The sequence below is a fragment of the Acinonyx jubatus genome, chromosome E4 (genome assembly GCF_027475565.1).
Source record: "Acinonyx jubatus isolate Ajub_Pintada_27869175 chromosome E4, VMU_Ajub_asm_v1.0, whole genome shotgun sequence".
NCBI classification, from domain to species: Eukaryota; Metazoa; Chordata; class Mammalia; order Carnivora; family Felidae; genus Acinonyx; species Acinonyx jubatus.
In genome coordinates this window covers 25111819-25134887 of record NC_069395.1, presented here as the reverse complement: position 1 = coordinate 25134887, position 23069 = coordinate 25111819, and the positions used below count along the sequence as shown (strand labels likewise).

General features: G+C 46.4%; 2 protein-coding genes across 10 annotated transcripts in view; one reads left to right on the top strand and one right to left on the bottom strand.

Moving 5' to 3' along the window:
• Positions 1-15715, top strand: part of MFSD4A (major facilitator superfamily domain containing 4A) — a 36210-nt gene extending 20495 nt beyond the window's left edge. For 2 of the 4 annotated variants that reach the window (XM_027074869.2, XM_053209313.1), the window contains exons 7-10: positions 2055-2202; positions 5734-5804; positions 7083-7105; positions 8268-15715. In XM_027074869.2, the coding sequence (XP_026930670.1) occupies positions 2055-2202; positions 5734-5804; positions 7083-7105; positions 8268-8466 (441 nt within the window). In that variant the 3' untranslated portion in view covers positions 8467-15715. Of the gene's footprint in view, positions 1-2054; positions 2203-5733; positions 5805-6984; positions 7106-8267 lie in introns of all 4 variants that reach the window. The other 2 variants (XM_027074870.2, XM_027074871.2) reach the window with 2 other exon arrangements.
• ELK4 (ETS transcription factor ELK4) overlaps positions 14098-23069 on the bottom strand; it is a 26767-nt gene continuing 17795 nt past the window's right edge. For all 6 annotated transcript variants that reach the window (XM_053209316.1, XM_053209318.1, XM_027074880.2 and 3 more), the window contains exon 5: positions 14098-22481. In XM_053209316.1, coding sequence (XP_053065291.1) covers positions 22383-22481 — 99 coding nt within the window. In that variant the 3' untranslated portion in view covers positions 14098-22382. The remainder of the gene's footprint in view (positions 22482-23069) is intronic.

Here is a 23069-nt window from a genome sequence, read left to right as displayed (position 1 = left end):
TGAGATCATGACCTGAGCTGAAGTCGGTTGCTTAACCAACTGAACCACCCAGGCGCCCCTGATCTGCTTTGTATTTTAGTATATGTGCTGCCGAAGCGAGCACAGATCTGCTTTGAAGCACGCTGCCCTGTGCTGTGTGAGCGTGGATAGATCTAGAAGGGAGACAATGAAGAGCCACTCCTATAGTCCAGGCACAAGAGAGTGGTCCGGGATGGGTGTGGAAAGGTACAAGGGTGCACAGCGTTTTGGGGGCGGAGTTGACAGGACTTGCCCTTGGCCTGAAGGTGGAAAGAAGGAGGAAACAAGATCAAGGACATACATACCTTCGTGACAGGGCCTGACCACGGGGCGGATGGGGATGCCCTTCACCGATGCGGGGAAGTGTGTTTGCTGGAGGCAAGGCCGGGCTCTGTCTGGACCAGGTTGTCAGTCGTCCAGTGGAGTTCTGGACACAGGTCATGGCCAGAGGGATGGATTTAAGCGGCTGGGCGTAGAGATATTTGAAACCATGGCGCCGGACCAACAGGGAACACAGACAAAGAGCCAGAAGGGTCTGGGGCCGTGCCAACATTTAAAGATTGAGCAGAGGAGGAAGAAAGAGCAGTGAAGCTGTGGGGCCATTTTCTGTGCCAAAGAAATACATTATACTTGGAACCTTGGATATGTCCGCCTCTGTCGCGTTTGTACTGCGTGAAAGAAGTCTTTCACGCTGCTTCTCCATTGTGAAGAGGGTGTCTTCCCCTCAGCCGCCATTTGTGGTACACCCCCCTCCGGGGCAGCAAGTCTTTCGCTAGGTCTCAGGTCTCGGACCAAGAGATCTTGCAGCAGAGACGGAGGGGCTGGTAGAGAAGCGTAAAGGGAGGGGGCTCGCGGGTTGCGATCACTGGCTTGGTTCTTCCAGCTGGAGCAAATCCCCGGGATCTGCCTGTGAGTGTGACCGTCCCTTCCCTCAGCGCGCTCAGGTCATCTGTAAAGCGGCCGGGGTGGGGGTGGGGATGGATGTGTTTCTTACACACCTTCTAGCCCTCTGCTATGTAATTTTATCTTTCTTTTTTCTGGAAACAGAGGTACTCACCCAGGAGACGCTCACCTGAAAACCATGGTTTTCTATGCAAGATCCTTGTGTCTGGAGACATCAGGGAGGGCGCACACACAAACACTAAGACTGATATTTGTTGCAAGAGTCACACTTGAGGAGACCCTACGCTGCCATCATTTTCCTACCACCATTTTCCTACCTACCATTTTCCTACCATTTCCTACCATTTTCCGTGTAGCTTTTGTAACCCATTTCGTGGACTAGGAGGCTAGAGAGATCAAGGACTTCAAAGCCCCAGACTTGGTCTTTTGCCTCCAGACCCGGGCTGCCTAAGTTTCCTCCCAGAGACATTTTGCCTAGAAACTTTTCAATATTGACACGAAAACCTTTTTAAGGGATTTAGAAAAAGCGGCACTTAACAAAAATATGCCCGTGTGACAGAGACCCTTACTGAACCAGGAAGATCTCTGGTCCCCGAATCCATCACAAGAGTCTCTAACCACGGGCTGGAATTTGCTCATGGGAGTCTGAGCTGAAACCGGGGAATCGGGCCACAGTCACGGACCCTCCGTCTGGGAGGTTTGCCTGGATTCCCAGAGCGTGGGGACCCAGACACCCACACCCTCCCCAGCCAGCCCCTCCTGCTGCCTGCAAACGCATGGCTTTTAGGGCCAGAAAAGCAGCTCCTCTTCATGAGGAGTGGAGGGCAGAGAGCTGGTGGCGTGGCTGGAATTCCCCGTGCTCCAAGATAAGACCTGAGGGACAGGCAGTACTGCCTCACCAAGCGCTTTTCAAGTGTGTATGGCCCGCCCTCTGCCTAGCGGTCTTGGCGGCTCATCCCCCAGGGCATCCTTGGCCGAGACCCGGCTGGGGAAGGTGCAGTTCCCACACAGTCCACAGGGAGGCGCCCTGGTCACACAGCGCTGCTCTGGGGTCCGAGAGGAGCTTTCCAAGTCAGGAGCGGGACGCCCAGCTTTTCCCAGTTCCTAATAGCCTCCTTCTCTGCTGTTAAAAGGTGGGCGTGGTGGTGACGTTCCTCGTGCTTCTCGTTTTCTCCTACAACGTCGTCTTCCTGTTCGTGGGGACAGCCAGCCTGGGCCTGTTCCTCAGTAGCACCTTCCCCAGCATGCTGGCCTACACTGAGGACATTCTGCAGTACAAAGGTGGGTGTGCTGGGGCGCAGAGCAAAGAGCGCCCCCCCCTTGGCTGGGTGCGGCTTCCTCCCCCGACGCCCCATCTTTTCTGTGGTATTCCAGCCAGGTCCCCGCCCTCCTGACTCGGGTGGGAACTTGTTCGCAAAGTTCTGACCCACGTGGAGTTCCCCGTTCAACAGTATGCCCGTGTCATGTGATTTCAGGCCACTGAGAAGCCGTAAGCTTCTCTTTCCCATTTTCTTTTCTCCCACGGCAGTGCCTCCTGAGGCACAGCTGGCATTTTGTGAAACACGGGTGTGCTGGAAATCCCAAGTTCAGAGACCAACCAGCAAAGTTGCGCAGGAAAAGTTAGGGCATAGGAAGGGGGTTTATAACTTATCAGTAATCGTACCTCCTTGCTCTGCTGTTCTTGCGCTGTTTTTGGAAGCACGGAGAATTAGAACAGCGGCTCCACACTTGATCGGGGTTGTCCTGATGGGGTTCTTGGATGCCGGAAACCTCAAATTCTCTGCAGTAATCTCCCTCCCCTGCTGTAGCCTCCCCACCGCGTGTAGCAATGAGCAGTGATCCTTTTTTTTTTTTTTCTTTAAATGGGTTAATTAAAAATAATTATGTTTTGAACATTTAACGTTACCCTTAGAAGTAGCTAGAGTGCCCTGGGGTGTCGGAAAACCAACATTGAGGAGGAGTGATTTCTTTAGAGAGGAGTGAGGAAATGGTGTATGGGGGGGGGGGGGGAGGGGTCAGGAGCAGTTAGAGCCAAAACCAGCGCAGTTATCCCCAGTAACAAGAGATGGCAGGCCTGGATCCGCGAGATCTAAGGATGATCTCCAAACCCCAGTGAGTAGACGAAAGCAGTGAATTAACGTTGGTATCACACATCACGCGGTGGATCCCAGAGTTTTAAGTGGTCAACAAATGTTAGACGACACGGGCGCCTGGCCGGCTCAGTCCGCGGAGCATGTGACTCTTGACATCGGGGTCGTGAGTTCGAGCCCCACATTGGGTGTGGAGCCTACTTAAAAATAAGTTCATTAAGTAAGCCAAATGTTGGAGAATAATAATAATAAGTGGTCACTCAGATCTGCTCTCTTCTCATTTCCCACCATCCCTACCGCAGTTCAGGCCTTTCCCATGACGTGCCTGCTTGGAATATTTCGTGGTGCCCCGTTTTTCCCAGTCTCTGATCACCTCCATCGCTGCCTCCGCAGGTCTTGGCCTGTGCCCTTCAGATTTGCCTCCCTCGGTGGCGGTTCTCAGTGCTGGTCCCACATTAAAATCACCCAGAGCGCGTATAACACAACCAGAGGCCTGGGCTTTGTTTCCATGACGCCTGGAGTAATTGGTCCGGAGCCACTGGGAGGCTCTGAAGTGCAGCCAAGGTGGGACCACTTAGCGGCGGGTCTCCAACCTGCTGCAGAGGGGTCCCCGTGAAACACACAGTCACGGCCTGTGTATATTCCGGCGGTGCTCTTCTTTCACCAGCCTCCCCTGCCTACCTCTTGTACTCAGGGCCTGCGTCCTGGCCATGCTGAATTACTTGCTAGTCCCTGATGGCACAAAAGCTCTGCTCTGCCTGGAGTGCCCGCTCTACTCCGTCTGGCCCCTTTACCTGCCTGCTCAAGTCCCTCCTTCTCTACCCCTTCCGGAAGTTTCTCTGATTCCCCCTGGAAAGATGTGTCCCTCTCCTTTGTACCTGCCTCTCTTGTTTGACCCTCATGGCTTTTGTACCTATGTTATCTGTGCCCTCTCCTCAGCAATGTGCTCCCTGTGGGCACCAGCAGGGAAGGAGGGCAAGAGCATAGGCTTTGAGGTCATTGGCAGACCTGGATGTGAGTCTTGCCTGCACACTTTCTGGCCTTGAGACCGTTTTCTCAATTTTCTTCCCCTTTCTGAGCCTCAGCTTTCTCATCTGCAAAATGGGGGCACAAATACCTATCTTTAGGATTGTTTGTGCATTTGACGAAATGTAAAACACTTGACTTAGCAGCTTAACTGACTCACAGGTGCTCAAAACATACGTTAACTCTAATTATTCATCTGACTACTCGGTGTTTAGCTCGGTACCTGATGCCCAGAAAGTACTGGAGGGTTTTTGAATGAATGAGTGGGATAGACAGTGGGTGCTACTGGGATTCAGAGAAGGGAGTGACCAGTGTTGAATCCACACATAGCTTCCTGGAGGAGATGGGACGTGAGCTGACCCAGGATTTGGAAAGGCAGAAGGAGAAAGGGAAGACATTCCAAGGAAGAGTGGGGCAGGGGCAGTGAACAAAGTGACAGCAAAGGCATAGAGACTAATGTACACGTGAGCCAGACCAAAAGAGGAACTTGAAGCCTAAAGCAGGGAATGATAATCTCTGTTTTAGTAATCAATCAGTCAACATTAAGTATCTATCATATGTTGGTCACTGAGCTAATAAGCAGTAGTGGACGCCACTGAATACAATTCAGGGCACAGTCCTCTCTCATGGGCTCGCAGCGCAGAGGGGAAGGCTACCCTGCAAACAGTGGGGTACCTGGGGGAAGGGTGGAGGGCCGCGGGACACGACGAAGAGCAGCTACCGCAGGGTTAGGGACGGGGGAGATTACCTGGAGGAAGTCTAAAGGAGAAACTTCAAAGATGAACCGGGGCTCGGCCCACGAAGGGGAGGAGGAAGAGGACCGCTCAGGAGGCAGGGAGGCAACGCAAGCGTCAGAACCCGGCGGTGAGCACGAGTGTGCAGGGCAGGAAGCGAGACCGTCCTCCTGGCGGGAGGGTGGATTGTGAGCGGGTGTGATGGGAGTCTGAGCTCTCAGCAGAGACCAGGCCCTGCAAACCGCATGAAAGCATTTGGACTTTATCCTGAAGGCAGCGTTGAAGGCGTTAAGCAGACAACTGGCAGGGGTTCGGGAGTTCACTGTGTCCGGCACTGTGCTAAGTACTTACCACTTAGTAAGTGGTGTATCAAATTCACCACACAGCAACCCTGCGGAGAAGGTGTTACCATGCCCATTTACAGAAAGGAAACCAAGGCCTAGAGAAGGGGGAGAACTTGCCTAAGGTCACACGGCTGGTAGGTAACACAGTTGGGCTTGGGACCCGAGTCTGACTCTGAAGCTTGGGCTCAGGGGGTCTGTGCCCTGTTGCCAGAGTGAGCGGAGGTGTGGCTGGTCAGTACAATGCCAGGGCAGTGAGGACACTGGTCTGCCTGGAAGAGAGGGCTGGCCTGGGGAGATCAGGGAATCTTTGCGGAAACGTAGGGGGCAGTCAGATTTGGAAGGAGCCCTGAATGCCAGGCTAAGCAATTTGGGAGTTACCCTGAAGACAAGCCTGAGTGATTGAAGGTTCTAGAACAGTGAAACTATACTGACAGCAGGACCTAAGCAGTCCCAAAGCACAGTTAAGGACTGAGGCCTGAGAAATCTTAGGAATTCGAACTCGTCCTCTTAGGCAGTCACACCATTTTCCAGGGTCTCCCCAGAAATAGCCGGGATTGTACCAGCTGACTTGTCTCCTTAACTTGCTTTTACTAACCCAAATCCTTCTCTTTTGGTTAGGCTGTGCGACCACGGTGCTGGTGACAGGGGCAGGAATTGGCGAGATGGTTCTCCAGATGCTGGTTGGTTCGGTATGTGGGAGACCCTAGGGGCAGGGGACAGCATTTGGGGAGCCCCCCTCCAAGCAGGTGGGAAGATGTAGCCAGCCACCTTCTGAACCCAAGCTGTCCCTCCCCTGGGGGTCCCACACAGCAGGCAGGGCCCCCCTCCGTTACCTGTTTCTGCTTCCGCATGTGAGACCTGGAGACGTGAAGGGAGGTGCGGTACGGTCCAAAGCAAACACAAGTCATGTCTGGGAGCGGGGCCAGCGGGGCCCTGTGGGAATGTCGTTCAGCTCCCAGAGCCTGGGATGGGATTGAGTGGCGGGCGGGAGCTCTTTTCCCACCCCTTCTCAACCTACCGCCCCCACCCCAGCTCCCCTAGCCTCTGGCCACCCTACACAGGGCCCAGCTTTCCTGCCCAAGTGCTGCCCTCATCGAGGGCCAGCCCTCCCGCGTCTCTTCAGACGTACCCGTCCTCCCGGGTGCACCAGGAAAAAAATACATCTGCCTTTGTTTGAAGCTTCTAGCGCTGTTGCTGCGCCCCCTTTTACAAAGGAGGATATTGAAGCTCAAATAAATTAGCAACTTGCCCTCGGTCAGTCATACTTCTAAAAACGGACAGGATATTCAAACCTAGGTCTTTGGGTCTCCCAACCCTCCTTTCCTGATCTTGTGCCCTGCGGGGAGGAGAGCTACACCTCCTGACAACACTCCGCATGGAAATGACGTCAGGTCTGGGGTTTGCTTCAGTGTGATCTAGTGCAGGGGACAGTGGAGGGGCACGGAGGTGCTAATTGCTAGTCGGGTGACGGGCCCAGGGGAACTCTGTAAGCTCCTTTGGCCTGTGTTTTAAATTTTCCATGATAGAGAGACATAGGTCTATACACATCCTCTGCAGAGTTCTCGTTCGGCCCTGTGGGTATAGACACGGTCTGACCGGAGTTTTAAGGAAGATGGAGAGATTTTCAGAAGCTTCCAGATACAGAGCGAAAAGGGACCGCAGGGGTCACGAGCAGCATTTCTGCCTCCTCCAGACACATAACCTTGAAACGAGGCCAAGACGTCCCTCCTACTCACCACCCTGCCTGTCGGTGTGACGGGCCTCAACCTGACTGCGGAGCCCGCCGGGGGTCGGGGAAAGCTGCTTCCTCCAGTGCGCCTTCCTGTGAGGCTCTGACGGCCTGCGTCTCTGTGTTTTCCCCTCTGGCAGATTTTCCAGGCCCAGGGCAGCTATAGCTTCCTGGTCTGTGGCGTGATCTTTGGTTGCTTGGCTTTTACCTTCTATGTCTTGCTCCTGTTTTTCCACAGGATGCACTCTGGACTCTCATCAGGTAAGGAAAGAATCTGTTGCTACACAAGAGGAGGAAAACAAAGTGAGGCAAGGCTGTGGGAGATGCTGTAGATCGTAGCACGCCACAAATACTGTTCTGTTCCAAGTAAAGTGCGAGGAAGTGTTTATTTTTCTACAGCTTCCTTTTCCCCTCTTCCTGCTTTGCCATGCGATTGTCCGCACTGGACTCTTAGGGCAGGAGGGAATGGGATAGGCTGACTCATGGTTTCTCCATCAGGAGAGGGGCACGGATTGTGAACTTGGCTTCCTGCATCCCACCATGCCGTGGGACCACGGGCCAGGATTCCCTTTCCAGCCCGTGTGGGGCCCTGAAAGGCGGCCTCTGCCTCCTTGGCTGGACCACGGCCCAGAGGCCTAATTGGCCATCTCTTTGCAGTTTGGGATTTTGACTCTAGTCCCAATTTCTTTTTCAAAAAGAGGTCCTCCAGGCCAAGTGGCAAATAAAAGCTCCTTTGGGGCAGAGACACCTCCTAAGAATAGTCTCATTCCTGGAGACCCAAGGCAGGGGGTGTCCCGAGGCTATTTTTATGTCCCTGAGCCTCCCAGCCTTTCTGCCCAGAGATCTCAGACTCCCAGGCACTGTATCAGCTGTGCACGTAGCCAGTTCTTAAGAGAAGGGGCCCAAGCGGAGCCCTCATCCTCTCCATAAAAGCAACATGATCACCAAACAATTGAAGGAATGGGTGTTTGCAATCCAATCTCTCAGACGACCACTCAGTTTAAAGCCCAGGAGAGCAATCCCGCCACCGCCCCCCCCCCCCCGACACCCCGGTCAGCACTAACTGTAGCCCCACTTCCAAGGTGGCCGGTACCAGCTGGTATCTAGCCTAGCACTCAGCATGGAGCCTTCATTTAGGCCACACATTCGAGAACTATTTGGTGAATATCCAATGAGTAACACCCAGTGAGTTCCCTATTGGTGGGAGACCAAAAGAAACCTATATTCCCTGAGCCCCAGACGCGAGTCTCCACGAACTCCCTCCACCAACAGTTTGCCAGAACCAGTAAGTCTGACGTTCTGCTTGTTCTCCCTATGGAGCCATAGCATGGGAAAAGCAAAAGCCCGGGGAAGCTCTCGGAATGAATAATTGCCACAGCTAATCAGAGCTGCTGACGCATGCTACCTGTTTTTTCTGTTGTAGTTCCTACCCAGGACAAAGCACTGGGAATGGAAAGCCCAGAGTGCTACCAGAGGTAAAACTGGGGGAAGGGGGCAGGCGAAGACGGCCGGCCTCTCGAGCACCAGCACAGACCAAAGTGTTTAAGAAATTGGGGGTCGCCCTGGAGGCGATCTCTCCACGCCTTGGCTCGGATCTTTTCCACAAATACTTGGTTAGGTAGAAGAAATTGAATGGACTGGGAAAATCATTAGCAGTTTACTGGATGGATATTCAAGTTACCTTCCTCTCCCCCGGTTCGGACCTTTGGTAAGAGGTGTCCAGGATACCCCGATGGGAAGGAAGAAGACGGCCATATGCTTCACTCCATTGGCCACCGACCACCTCCTGCATGGACCATCCCCTGGGTTTGAATATCACTTTTCGTTGAAGTTTGAAAGAACAGGTTGAAATTGTAAAGTTCGATGATCACTGCTTGCTGTAGATATATTTGAAATCAGTCAAAACAAACCCCAAGTTAGTTCCCGGCATGCTCAAATGATTTATGTGCTTTTTACTTTTTGGTAAGCCACGGTCCCTCAAATTCCCGTTGCTGATATCCGTAGTTCGTTTAAAATCTAAAACATCGAAAGGAAAAGTCGAATCTTGCTATCTTTGGGACACTAATTCAGTGGTATGCTGGGCTGGCTCGTACTAGCTGATAAAAGCTGGTCGTTAACATTTCCTTTTGAGAGCTAGTTGTTAAAACTCGGCCAGTATTAAACATGAGATTTTATAGAAAGTTAACAATTCCGTTAAAGACAAGCGAAAGAACCACTCAAAACTCATCACTTCCTTGAAGGTATCTAAGCGTATTGTACCTGTACAGGGGAAGTAGGATACGGAGGTGTGGCTCTGTCCATCTCTTCCCAGATGCGCTTTCAGTGGTAACGTGTCTGGTGGCCCGAGATCAGCCACGTGGGAGGATTCACCCCATAGAAACTGGCAGAGGCTACACATCCTCCCCTTTCTCTTCCCCCCGGAGAGCCAGTTGTTAAACATCTACCTGCAAGTACCCCACTGCTAACGATCAGTGCTAACGGGCTCAGAAGCCGTCTGGGAGAATGGGATGAAGGTTCCGGTTTTCTTTTACTTGACCGCGCTTACGCGAAGTGTAGGCACAGCACTAAGGAATTCTCAAAAATACCTGATTTAAACTTTACATCTTTTGTCAAGGAAAACAGCTCTTTGTACCACGTCAGGTGGGTTTCCTTAACAAAAAGCTGGGACTGCCGAGCGATGCGGGGGGAGCAGCACACCGAAAGCAGTGTGGAGGAGGGGGCTCTCCCGACCGAGCAGATCCCCTAGTAACCGAGAGGGCACAGAGCCTGCCACTTGGAAAGGGTGAGACCACGGAGGCGTCTGTAAGTAGTAAAATGGCCGTGACGGTGACTGTACGTGCGCTTACCTGCAGCTTCTCTGCGTTATGTACAAACGTGCATGCGTGGCTATAAAAAGGGGATCGAGGTTCTCTGTAGCCTGAGCCGCAGGCCCCACACTGAGCAGCGTACCCCAGATCGGTGGCCTTGTCATGTCAGCCGGCTGCGTCTGCCAGCATATCCTGTGTGGTGACGGGGCCCTGGCTGGAGAGCGGGCGCTGGCCTTGCTCTCTAGCTGTGCGGCCCTGGGCGGGTCCCTCACTGATGGTCTTCCAGCCTTGCTTGTTCTTGTTAAATCAAAGTGACATTTCTAAAAGAACTTACCCTACCTCAAAGGAATTCTGAGAGAATGAAGTGGCTTTGTTTAAAGCAATTATTGTATGCCTGACCTAGAAACTGCTTCATAAATGCTAGCAATTTTTAAAACCTCTTCATAAGCAGATTCGAAATTGTTCGTATGTTTGGTACATAATTATTGTTAAGTCAAACAGATCTAAATTTTTTTGAAGGCTGATGGTCTAAGGGTGTAGTTTTAACTATGCCTGTAAATACTTAAAAATAGCTGATGGCTGCCGGACTTCAATGTGCAATCTAACTGGAGTGACTGACCTGGACAAAAAGAAAGTAGCTGTATTTTTCTCGTGGTTTTTCAAAACAAACAAACAAACAAACAAACAAAAAAAACCCGCATCCTTTTTATACAGATTTACAAAGGATCAATGGCTTTATCTAAGATGATCATGATTAATTTGAGAATATAGAAAACGAGATTGAAGCAAATCTAAGTGTATCTTTCCTGAAATAAAATATTTTAAATTTAACAAGTGTGTTATCCATTATGGACGATCGAGCCTTTTATATGCAGCTCAGAAACAAATGACCAAATATTTTCCAAAGAGAGGTCTCTCTCAAACTGTAGGTTCACATGGCTGATATTTTAGAAGAAACAAAACTGTTAGACTGAGAATCACTATTTCCCTCGTTCGTATAATCAGAATAAGGGAAGGCAGAGGTTTTGAAACCCCACTTCAAAATCAGTTCCAGAGCAAGTGGGGCTTTTTACCTGATCTCCTTTGAAGAGTGTGACATTTCAGAGTGCAGCGGGATCACCCTGTTCCCAGATGTCCGTCTGCTGCTTGGAGGCAGGAATCTAACCCATCTGTACGCCAGATTCACTGAAGGAAGACAGACTGACTGAGCGGTCTTTTAGAGGATTGATTCATTTATTCGTTTTTAAAAGATTTAGGGGGTGCCCGGCTGGCTTAGTCGGGAAGCACATGTGACTCTTAATCTCCGGGTTGTAAGTTTGAGCCCCACGCTGGGTGCAGAGATTAAGAATAAAATCTTTAGCAAAAAAAAAAAAAAAAAAAAAGATTTATTGAGCCACCTGTTATGTCCAAGGCACTGATTAGGTGCAGAGAATCGGCAGAGAATGAGATAGAAGCATCTGCCTCAGATTACACTGCAGTTGAAGACAGAAAGACAGGAAAAGGATGACGCCGCGAGATGAAGGATACTTGAGTGCCACAGAGGAACATAAAGCAGGGGAGTGGGAAGAGGGATTGGCAGCAGATGCTCCTGGAAGCCTTCGTAAGGAGGTGCCATCTGTGCTGGCACCAGATGATGGGCGGGAGCAGTGACCCCAAGTCCCAGGGACGGCTCGTAGGAGGCAGGGGAAGGGGTGAGTGCACAGGCATCGGCCAGCATTCATGTCTGTCCCTGAGAGGCAGCAAGCTGGCCAGTGAGGCTTAAATGCAGTGAGCAAGGTGGTGACAGGAGCAGGAAGCAGGCGGGAGTGGCAGCGAGGGGCCAGGTCCTACTTGCCATGGCGGGAGCACGGATTCTGTTGTTTTTATGTGAAATCGTTGGGAGTTGCGAGCAGGCAGGGCATGTGGTCTCATTTACACTTCTAAAAGTAATACTCTGCTTGTTGTGAGGAGAAGAAACTGGGGGGCAGGAATGAAACCGGGACACTGGCGAGGGCACCACTGCCTAAACTACGCAAGAGACGTTGGTGGCTTGGACAATGATGGTAGCATCCGAAGTAGTGAATGTGATTGGATTCAAGCTCTATTTCGAAAGTCGAATGGATAGAATTCGCTACTCGAGTGGGTACGGGTGTGAGAAAAACAGGAATCTAGGATGACCCCAAGGCATTGACTTGAGTTACTGGCTAGATGACGAGGCCAGTGAACACTGGAGGATGAAGGAGGTGCTCCACAATTGTCTTGCACATGTTCATTTTATGATGGTATCTCGGATGTGAAGAAGGCTAGTAAGTATAAATGCACAGAGCTTCAACGTCAAGCCCAAAGATATAAATTTCATGGTCACATACCTATAGAGCTTAAAGCTGTGGGACTGAAGACGACCACCTAGAGAGAGGACATATGACTAGAAGGTTGAGCCCTGGGGTTCTTCAACAGTCGTTTAAAAAATATGTATATGGTCCAGCAGAGCAAATGAGAGAAGCCACGGAAGGAGGAGGAAGTTCAGGAGAGACTGTGGTTTCCTGGAAGGCACAATGAAGAGTAAGTATCTCAAGGAGGAGGAAGTAACCAATGCTGCCATGAATTCTGATGAGGACTGAACATCGACCACTGGACTGGGCAACATGGAAGGTGGCCTTGACAAGAGTGGGGTTTCTGTCAATGATGCTTTGAAAAGCACATGGGAATCATAACATCGACTGTGACGTTCCAACAACCTCCTCGACACCAACGCTTTCCGTCTGGCAGAAATGATCTTTCCTGTTTGATTTTTCATCACACACTGTCCTCTTAAAGTTATCCCGAAGGAAGTCACCTTCATGAACTCCAGTTACAGGGCTTATTCCTCTTTTTTTTTTTTTTTTTAAGTTTTATTTAATCTCTGCACCCAAAGTGGGGCTTGAACTCACAATCCCAAGATCAAGGGTCACGCTCCTCTGACTGAGTCAGCCAGGCACCCACAGGGCATATTCCGGTAAGTGCAGTGCTTTATAGTGACAAACCAGTGTGAGAGCTTTTTTTTTTTTTTTAAATTTATTTTTGAGAGAGAGAGAGAGAGAATGAGAACGAGCAGGGGAGGGACAGAGAGAGAGGGAGACAGAGGATCCAAAATGGGCTCCATCCTGACAGCAGAGAGCCTGACGTGGGGCTCAAACTCACAAACTGAGATCATGTCCTGAGCCAAAGGCAGATGCTTAACCGACTGAGCCACCCAGGTGCCCCAAAAGCTTACAACTGTTAATGATTATCTCCAACCTGGTAATACAAGCTCTGGGAAATTACTCAATGTTAGGGCATTAGTTTGTCATCAGATGCATCTATAAAACACAGAAAGTGATTGCAAAATGGACATTATGCCTCTCAAGAGAATGTGTCAACAGCCAGAAAGGTTAGAAAATGGTGGATCGAACAGGCTTTTTTACTGAAGGATTTCTTAGAGATTTAATATTCTAATATGCATCTTGAATCTCCAAGAGGTGGTGACCCCATTTCCCAAACGTATTCGACCTCCTGGGACTACGGTTTTAGGTAATATTACTTTGACGACAGCAGTTTAGGAGGATCCGGCTGTCGTCCTAAATGGTTACTACCCAAACACGCTGAACATGGTTTACCCACCATCTGAAGTGAAGCTTCATTGCCCCCCACGGAACTCTTACTCCATCTCATTATCTCCGCCTGGAGACAAGAGACAGCCCTCTGTGACGTAATTTGTGCCATCTAGTAACCCCACTTTCCCCCATGTGTATTATATCAACTCAGCTCGGAAAGGGCCCAATTTCATTAACTTAAAGAACTCAAGTCTCCAGTGTCTTATGTCAAGAAACAATGCCTAGAGCAGAAACAAGCAAAATATGGTGCTCACAAGGGCTAGAATGAAAGAATCTAAGTTTCTTAAAGTTAAAAAAAAAAAACAAACAAACAGAAGTGAAATTTTCACACGGGGAGTAGTTTTTCTAGCCCGTCAGTTCTCAATTCCTTTTTATGGCAACAATCATTTTACAATCTCCCGTTTCCAGCACCTATATCCCAACTCAGGCTTTAAATATTTTATTTTTTTTATTTTTATTTTTTAAAATTTTTTTAATGTTTATTTCTGAGACAGAGAGAGACAGAGCATGAGCAGGGGAGGGGCAGAGAGAGAGGGAGACACAGAATCAGAAGCAGGCTCCAGGCTCTGAGCTGTCAGCACAGAGCCCGAAGTGGGGCTCGAACTCACAAACTGTGAGACCATGACCTGAGCTGAAGTCGGTCGCTCAACCGACTGAGCCACCCAGGCGCCCCAGGCTTTAAATATTTTAATGTAGCTACACGTCAAATAGTTGATGGCCAGGTTTTAATAACCACTGGGAAACCGAACTTTTTTCTAACCCACATTTAGCACGGATGAAAACAGAATCCAGAGACTATCTCAATGGGTGTGACAGGAATAATCAATTCAGAGGATCATTTTGTTAAAAATATTTATTTAAAAAAATACAATTGTCGTCCGTATCTAGTTGCACATATATCTATTAACATATCTATGTAGTTTCAGACTTCAGTAAATTTGCTACGGTGCTTTCTTAAAGCTAGCTTGCCATTATACAAAGCAAATTTCTCTGTCAGTTCCTGCATAAAAATAGTTGTTTTTAACATATCATCTTTCTAAAAAGACACATATCACCATTACAGAATGTAACAAAACTTTTGCATAAAACTTGAAGTGAGAGAGAAAAAGCGATCACCTGATTGGTTATCAGAGCAACCCCTTGCTATGTCTGGAGATGCACTGAGTATCAACGGTCCTTTTCTCTTTTCAAAGCAGCATATCGTAAAGCCCTCAAAGTGCTAGCGCATCCTCTTCCTCACCTACCTACGCTCTGTGTGAAGGTTCTTTGCCACAAGAATTAGAATCCGAGACTCTGGCTCCCATCATTCTAATCAACCTTAAAACAACACCCCTTTGTTTCCCAACAGGCTAAGTCCCACTGCTGAGCTAGAAGACAAGGCAGCTTCTCTCCAGCTGCCCCAACAACCAGTACAATTTCAATAAATGTTAGCAGTTACCATCATTTTCGTTGCTGTTGTAGGAAAAAGAAGAAAAAAGCAATGTTAATACTTTGAAGATCTCCCTAACGTAAATCATACTGAAATTATAACAAGTCACTAGTGCTGCTCTAACCGTCATTCATTCCTTTGGGTAGGTGTGCACCTGCATCACATAGAAACGGTCCATTTATACAGAAGCGGTGGAGATTAGGTATCGTGAGCGATAGATTTCAATAAACAAGGGGGAAACAAACAGTGACAGAACTGTCTTCTCAGCCAAGTGGATCTGGGTTGGAGGGAAACACCCCAACAAGTTCTGATGACCACACAGCCCGAATTAAGACATTGATGTAAAAAACAAAACAAAAACAACAACAAAAAAAACTTCTCTCCGGTGTTAACGCCACAGCAGACATGTTTTTCCTCTGCATTATACACTGGGTGGATGAAAATCAAACGTTCACTATCTAATAACATTCCATTGTCAAGTGACGTCCACACCTGAAGATCCAGTTAGGACTCATAGAAAATTCTTAGTTTGTTCTTCAAAATGCAAAGTTACACACTTTTTTAAAAAACCAACTTGATTATCTGGCCAAAAAACGGGTATAATTGTAAAAAACTAGTTTCGGGTCAAAAATTGTATTCACCTCAAACCAAAGCTATCAGTGGCAAAATGACTGGACTGAGTTTCATGTTGAATCTTCCCTACCCACAGAGGTCAGTGAAACTGCAAGAAGGCAAAAGTGCAGAAACCGACAGGACTGTGATTAGGAAAATCAAATGGCCAAACCGAATAAATAGGCCATGAGTGATCAAAACTTAATTGTGTTCATTTCTATCTTTACATATAGGCATATTAGTTAATTTCACTCACAGTGAACAGGGAAGTTGATAAGATATTGCTACTTCTTACATAAGCACTGACTGCAATGTAGGCGCTGGTAAAACTGCCCTCAAAAACAAAACCCATGAAGTGTCTTAGAAGGGACTGTGTCCCCTGCCTAACAGACAATGAGCAACAACGATAAAACAGAAAAGAAACATGTAATTGGATAGTTTACAAAGCTGAGTGTACTCCATCAATTGCAAATCATTTAAAAAGTCATACGTTTCCACAAAGCAGAGTATTAAAAGCTTGTAAATGATTTTAAAACATCCTGGCCAAAAGAGCATACCTTACAGAGCCCTGAAGAATGGCTCATCAGGTAATCCATTTACCTCTTCTCCAAAGAGTCTTAATTCCAGAAAACATAAACGAGAAATAGACATTACTTCTCTGACCCTCCATATCCTTAAGATGAAATGAATCAAAATTACCATTGTGCTTCCAGTTATTAATAACAAAACAGTGCTAATAACGGTGCCCCCAAAAGTGCCAAGTGATTTAATACCAGTATGAACTCTATTCTGGGCATATTTGGACGATTCCGTTGGCTACGGCTCTGGCCTAGCCGCAGGGCATGCCCACCCTGTCCTGATCCCAGGCCTGTCCTAGCGCGGCTCATAGTCCTTGGAGGGACAAGACTCAGAATGGGCCCTCAGGAGATGGGAAACAGAGCAAGCTGAGAAGAACATTCAGCCTGAGATACTCTGAGGTTTCTGCTAATGCTTATTATATACAGTCTGAAAGGGTAAACTAAACTACAAAGCCACAACTCCTCCACTATTTTATCAATTCACGGTCAAATCTGTATTTTAGAAATACTACTCTTAGTATAAACCCCCTCTCTGAGAAACTCAGACCCCAACATAACAAGGATTTTACACAAAAGTGATAGTGTAGAAATGTTAGGAAAGGGCATCTGTATTTGAGCAGTGATACGTGCACAAGCGAGTGGGTTAACGTGGCTTTGTTCAGCGCATGTCACATGCAGCCTCCTATTTCTAAAAATGTTGGCAAGCAATTAGTCTTTAAGGCCTATGAGTCTAAGCATTTAAAAAAACTGAAATGTGCAAGGCATTAATTTTTTAAAAGTGGCAACTGCAAAGTGCAGCCAATTTTTCTTTTAAGTTTTCGTATAAAATAGCCTGGGAGCCATCCTAGAGGATGAAAAATATATGTTCCCTCTGAAAGACAGATTTGTTTACACACACACACACACACACACACACACACACACACACACGGTACTCAGCCGATAAACCGGAATGAATTTGAAAAGAAATGCTCCAGTCCCCCAATTACATATTTCAAAATGAAATTTTAAACCTCCTAAAACTTTCTGATATGTATTACACTAAAAAAACTAGAGTTCAAGAGCCTTACCACGTTTAATCGTATCCCTCATGAGTTTTCTTGTTAAAGGTTTCGTTTAAAATGATGTTAACGACAGCTTGAATTTCTTGGTTTCTGCAGAAAGCCTGAAAGCCAACATCTCCCCTCTCGCACAAACGACTCTGGACTTCCATCTTTCACAAGCGCTCAGTGCGAATGGCGGCATCCTAGCAATCGTCATTTTCCGGCAGGCTGTCAATCTAGCACTTACTTTTTTTGTTTTCCCAGAAAAGCCTGAAGAAACTGGCAGCTTCAAATGGAACATTTAAACCGCATCGACAACTCACCTTTCAGACTGTTCTGTTTACAGGTCAAAACATGACTTTTGTGCTAACAGGTCCTACCAAGTACGAGAAATGAAATCAAACCGCCTTTTTTTTTCTTGCTTAATACACTACCACCCGCAAGAATTCTAGACTCTGAGATTAAAACTTCAAACTTCAGTAAGCAGAATTCTGATGACCTAAGAGGAAGAACAGGGCACCCTGCTTCAGGTAATGCTAGCAGCATTAAAAATAATAACATCTATTTGTTGACCCCAAAGCAAGAAGATAATTAATGAAATATTTTCCATAGGACCCATTCTCTGATCAGATTATCTGCTAAAGAAAGAGAATTATGGTTGGCCTCCACTTCCCTACTATGGCTTAAACAATTAACTTCTCAGCTCCATTTTAGAAAGAACATGTTCTGTCATGCCCTCAGCTAACACACTACATACATCTGAGTAGTCTTTTTAACTTTCCCATTGGTTTGGGAATTCATTTGGAGCTTTCTGCACAAAGACACCTGCACCCGTCTCCATCCTTGTCTACACACCTCGGCACAATTCTAGATTTCTGGCATGGGCAACTAAAATATATACAAGTAAGTGATAAATAGCACAGACCCATTAAGGAAAGTATTTCTTCAAGAGATGCTGAAATGTTCCAACAAATTAAAAAAATCAAAGCTTACAGCGGCGCCTCGGTGGCTCAGTCGGTTAAGCGTCTGACTTCGGCTCAGGTCATGATCTCACGGTTCGTGGGTTCGAGTTCCACATCAGGCTCTGTGTTGACAGCTCAGAGCCTGGAGCCTGCTTCAGATTCTGTGTCTCCCTCTCTCTCTGCCCCTCCCCAGCTCACTCTCTGTCGCTCTCAAAAAATAAATAAAAACATTAAAAAAAATTTTTTTAAAGCAAAGCCTGTGAATGCAGCAAGAAAGTGGGGGTGATTCTCTTATTTTAGCATAAAGCAACTTAACATAATTCCAAATCTGTTGGTAAAATACAGTATTAATAAGGCCAGAAGAAGTTTGTAAGCAGGCTGGTAACATAAAAGTAAATTAAAGAGTCCTATCTAGTATGAAGACACAAGAGCCAACAGGCTGTCAAAAATAATATGCACAAAGCTCTGGAAAACATTTGGTAATGGGGTTATTTACAAAAAAGAATTAATATAAAATCTCAGGAAGCTGAAGACAACTTTTACTGAAAAATTCCAAATCAAACTTCTAGGGGTTTTACATGAAAATCAGATCAAATATGTAAAGGAGTTCTCCACATATCACAACAAAAATATCCAGGTTTTATTTTCAAGATTAAGCAGTGAAACAGTGTCCCGAGTCCGTGGTCTTTAAGGTAAAGCACGTGCTGCCAGAAGGTACGTGAGACCATCTACTGGGGCAGGAAGAAAACAGTACAACTTGCAGTCAAGATTTACTGTTTAGACCATCCTTAATTCCTATTTTTGTGTACATCTCAGAACGTACATGTGCCTTTCCTACAGCGGCATACAACTCCACTTATACACGTATGATTTCGCAGTAGGAAATACGGTGTTTAAAACTTTTACTGATCAAGGTGTGCTCGAAAAGGCTGCAGACTGCTTTTCTGAAATGGCAATGAGTGCTTCTAGCGCTTAAATTCCCCAGAAACATACAAAACTGCCTTTAGAAATTCAGAATCCTATCACCTGTTCTGAGACCAGGATGAAACAAAGTTATGAGGCTACAACTCACACAACAGGTTTGAATGGGACTGGAGTGATGTTACCAACAGCCTGCAGTTACAGCCACAGAATCCCACACCTCTTTATTTATTTACTTTCCCCTCCACGTCTGAGTCGCACAGTATGGAGAAAACGGGAAATTGTGCCCGGTGATTGGATTCAACAGTCATGCCTGTTTTGATCTCTCATACAGTATGCAAATCATCGAAGAATTCTTCCAGTTTAAAAAAAAAAAAAAATCCAGGACCTTTTTCATTATATACACATATACACATGCATACATGTATGTGTGTGTATACAGGTATATATATGTGTGTGTACATACACACACACATGGGCTCATGGGCTTAGTTTCCCCATCAAAATCTGAAGAAGAAAAAAATCTCTGCTTATATAGCTTACATTGACTTCTTTTGAGGGTTTCTGGATTATTCCATCATGTACGTATTTTTAAAAATCAATGGAAGTTTCTACCTTTGTTAAAACACACAAAATATGCCATGAGGAATGTAACCTCACAAAGGCACTGACAAACCATTAAAAAAAAGATTACTGAAGCTAGCCATGTGATTTTAATTTTGTGTTTTAAGAAATCAGCATATGAACAAGGAAGAAAATTCTTTTAGAAATTATGTGAAAATCCACCCTAGGATGGAATAAATGCGGTGCTTTGCTGGCTCAGTGTGTGGCTTTGAGCCAACTGTGTTCATCCCTTCTCAGCTCTAAGGTAGTAGCTTAAAATCAGCCACGGGGGAAATAATTTAATCATGGGAATCAGCAAATGCTACAATTGAAGGATTGTTTTTTCCCCTTCAGAAAGCCTGGTTGTTAAACATTTCCCAGCATACAAATGAGTAGATACGGGCCAGAGCAGATGAAAAGCTAAGATAACCACAGATGTCTCAAAAGCTCATTCAACCTGCTCCCTTATCTTCGCTTAGGCTACTTTTGCCCACCAGCGAACGTCCTGGCAAAGTGACTTGTGACGGATACCAGCTAGATACCGAACAGAAGTCTCCCCAGTGAATATGGATCTTAAGTGGTATGTCACCTTTGGATGCTAAGAACACCGGATGCTCAAAAAAACATGAAGCTGAGAGTTTTCCAGGAAGGAGGTAGTTTACTAACAGAATGGTCTGCCTCATACACTTGAGCTGAGGTTGTAAACTTTCATTTGAAAAAGGAAATACACACACACACACACACACCGCACATGCACACACTTCTCCACGTCAATTGATCTCAAAGAGAAAGCAGATCATCAATCTCCTGAGGCCCGCACCTCTCGGAGGCTTCCGGGGTAGGTTTATAGACAAGAGGCCTCACAAACACTGGTTCCCAGGAAGCTGCTTTGACTGAGTTTTAATGGTGCCCTTGGTTCCCAGGCACCCCTGTGCTGACACAGTTAGTCATCAAAGATATTGTCTATGAAAACAACCAATGGCTTTTCTCCTTTAATTCAAAAAGATAAAATACTTCTGTGCTTTCAAAATTTAAAATATCTAGTTAAATCGAGCCATCAATACTTAGATTTAATGTACAAAATATTCATAAACCTAATAAAACTATCCCAAAGTGCTGCTGAGGTCTGATTCCAAAGAAGCATGCCCACGAAGCGACTCCGTGTGGGAGAGAAGTCCACCGTCCGCTCCCCATCACTACCAAACATTGCCTCCAGAACTGTCGCGCACCTCAGGAGCACACCTTTCAGCCCATAGCCACTGACGAACCAGTGAACGGGTCCCCAAGACGACAGATGTGAAGACGGCTCCCTGAATGTTGTCCCTCCCTGACTACTAACTAACATGCATGTCTCACACTGTAGCTCCTCCACACTGTATAGAAACATATTTAAAGTGAATATTCTACATCTGGAAGATGCTGGTTCCTATCAGTGTCATTTGGAGCCCTCAAAACCTTACTCCCTCATTCCATTTGGTTTGGGACTCCATTACAGAACTCCTTCTAGGGTTAAAAGATGAGGTTCCTAACGGGCAGTGTTGTAATGCTGGTCGTGGCATATAATCTAATCCTAGGCTTTAAAAGCCAAGTTTTCCCAAAGATTCCACTGTGATGTTGGTTATCAATTCAGCTTGGACTATCCACAAATCTGTCTCCACCTGGGGCTGAGTACCATATGATAATATTTTATAAATGTGGTTTATGTAGAGATGAAGGCCTACGTTTTTCACTACTACTGTGAACAATCCAATCCCTGTACATGAGCATTTCCAAACAAATTCTGCTGCTCTCTAATAAAAAAACTTTTTTTCAAAGACATAACATCTTTACCTCACTATAGATTTGGAGGCTTCGCTTTGCTTTTCATCTTCCTAACTACATCTTTAAAACAATCACAACCCTAATAACCTGAAATTTAAAAGATAAAATATGCAGTGAACAGAAAAGAAAAAGTATCTTCTAACTGGGAAAGAAAGCCCCACATGTGGTTTCAAGTTATTCAACTGAATGTTTTACTCAGAGATGCCTCGAGATTTCACAACCCAGGTTCATCCTAAAAGCCATCACTTACCATCCTGTACATATCACGGGTGTGTAATTATACCACCAGCGAGCAGACATTTCTGTGCTAGAGATGGGGTCCCCTATTCTCACCGGTTGTTGCAAAACGTGGTCGTAAACCCCACGTTTAAAAATCTTCCTATGCTGAAACAGACCAGGCTCCATGCTGTTCACAGGTTCAGACAAGATCATACACACGGCTAAGAGACCCACCCCGATACAGGTAATAAGATGCCTTGCCGTGGACTGCTTACACATGTTATAGTTCAGAGCAAAACAGAATCTCCCCAACAGTACTGCTCTAATCTTACTTGGTGTGAACAGGAAGGAATCCTTTTCCTTCTCTGCTCATACATAGCTCACTTTTAGTTTTTCAACAGAACACACTTAGTCCTAAAGATATGGCCAACTGCACTTAACATTTCTTCAACTAATATACTCAAAGCATAAATGTTTTCCTGGCCAAAGGGTCCCGATAAGGCAGAAGGAATAACTTTGTTCTTAACTGCTCCTACAAAGCATAGCTAACTGCTAAACCCCACCAAAAATTTCTTTAAACACAAAGCTCAAAATATTCAGGAGGGAGGGAAGGAGGTAGGGAGGTAGGGAGGAAAGGAAGTAAGGAAGGAGGGAGGGAGGGAGGGAGGGAAGGAAGAGGAGGAGTTAGGGAGGGAGAGGGCAAGGGGGAGGGAGGTGGAGTTTGGACTCCAATTAAGGCATTTTTATATACAGTCCAACTTGAGTCATAGTCAAAGGGAATCTTAGAAAGGCATTTCAATGGGGAATGGCAAAAATCACAATAGTCTATTATCAGCATTGTAGAACTATTAATCGCTCACTCCAAATGTAATCATGTCGAATGTCTTTCTGTTTCTTTACTCCTTGGTTCTCTCATTCCACAAGTGCATAGGTTATGTTTTCTGTAGATCTGGGGAAAATGGGCCAGGGGTGGGTGGTCCATCCAGGCCAGACACAGTGAACGGTCCATGACTGTTCAGTACAGAAGGAAACTGAGAAAGAAAATAAAAACACATTATCATCCTGTTACTCAACCCCAACTTTCATTTTCTGTCCCTGCTACATTCCCTGAGGCAGAAAATGAAAGCCACCTGCAGTGGCTCACAGGACAAAGGTAGTAACCGTTTACCATGGAAGAACATGATGTCACAGCAGAAACTTTAAAGAAAAAAAACTGTTCGTCCTACATGTTACATATTACAGTCTCCAGCCTACCTTGAAGGAAGGAACAAACCTATGAGGCCTTCCCTTATAGCCAAAGGTATACAGGTTTACATTTAACTTCATATGAAAGTTTTAAAAAGTTCAGTAAATGACAACATGCACAACAGAGTACAATTCAATCATAAAACAAATTGCAGACTGTCAAAAAGAGGTCCGGAAAGAGATGCCCATCTATCAACTCTACAACTGGTGTAAATAGTTAGACGTATTCATCCTAGAAGAGCCTTCCCCATCATGTATTCTAAGACCAGTTCTATAGGGAGAGTCCGGGCTGAAGCCACATGAGCACTGTAGCTTTGCCTGAGGTCTCTGGTCACTCTCTCACTCAATTATCTGTGAGAGGCAAAGAAAAACAT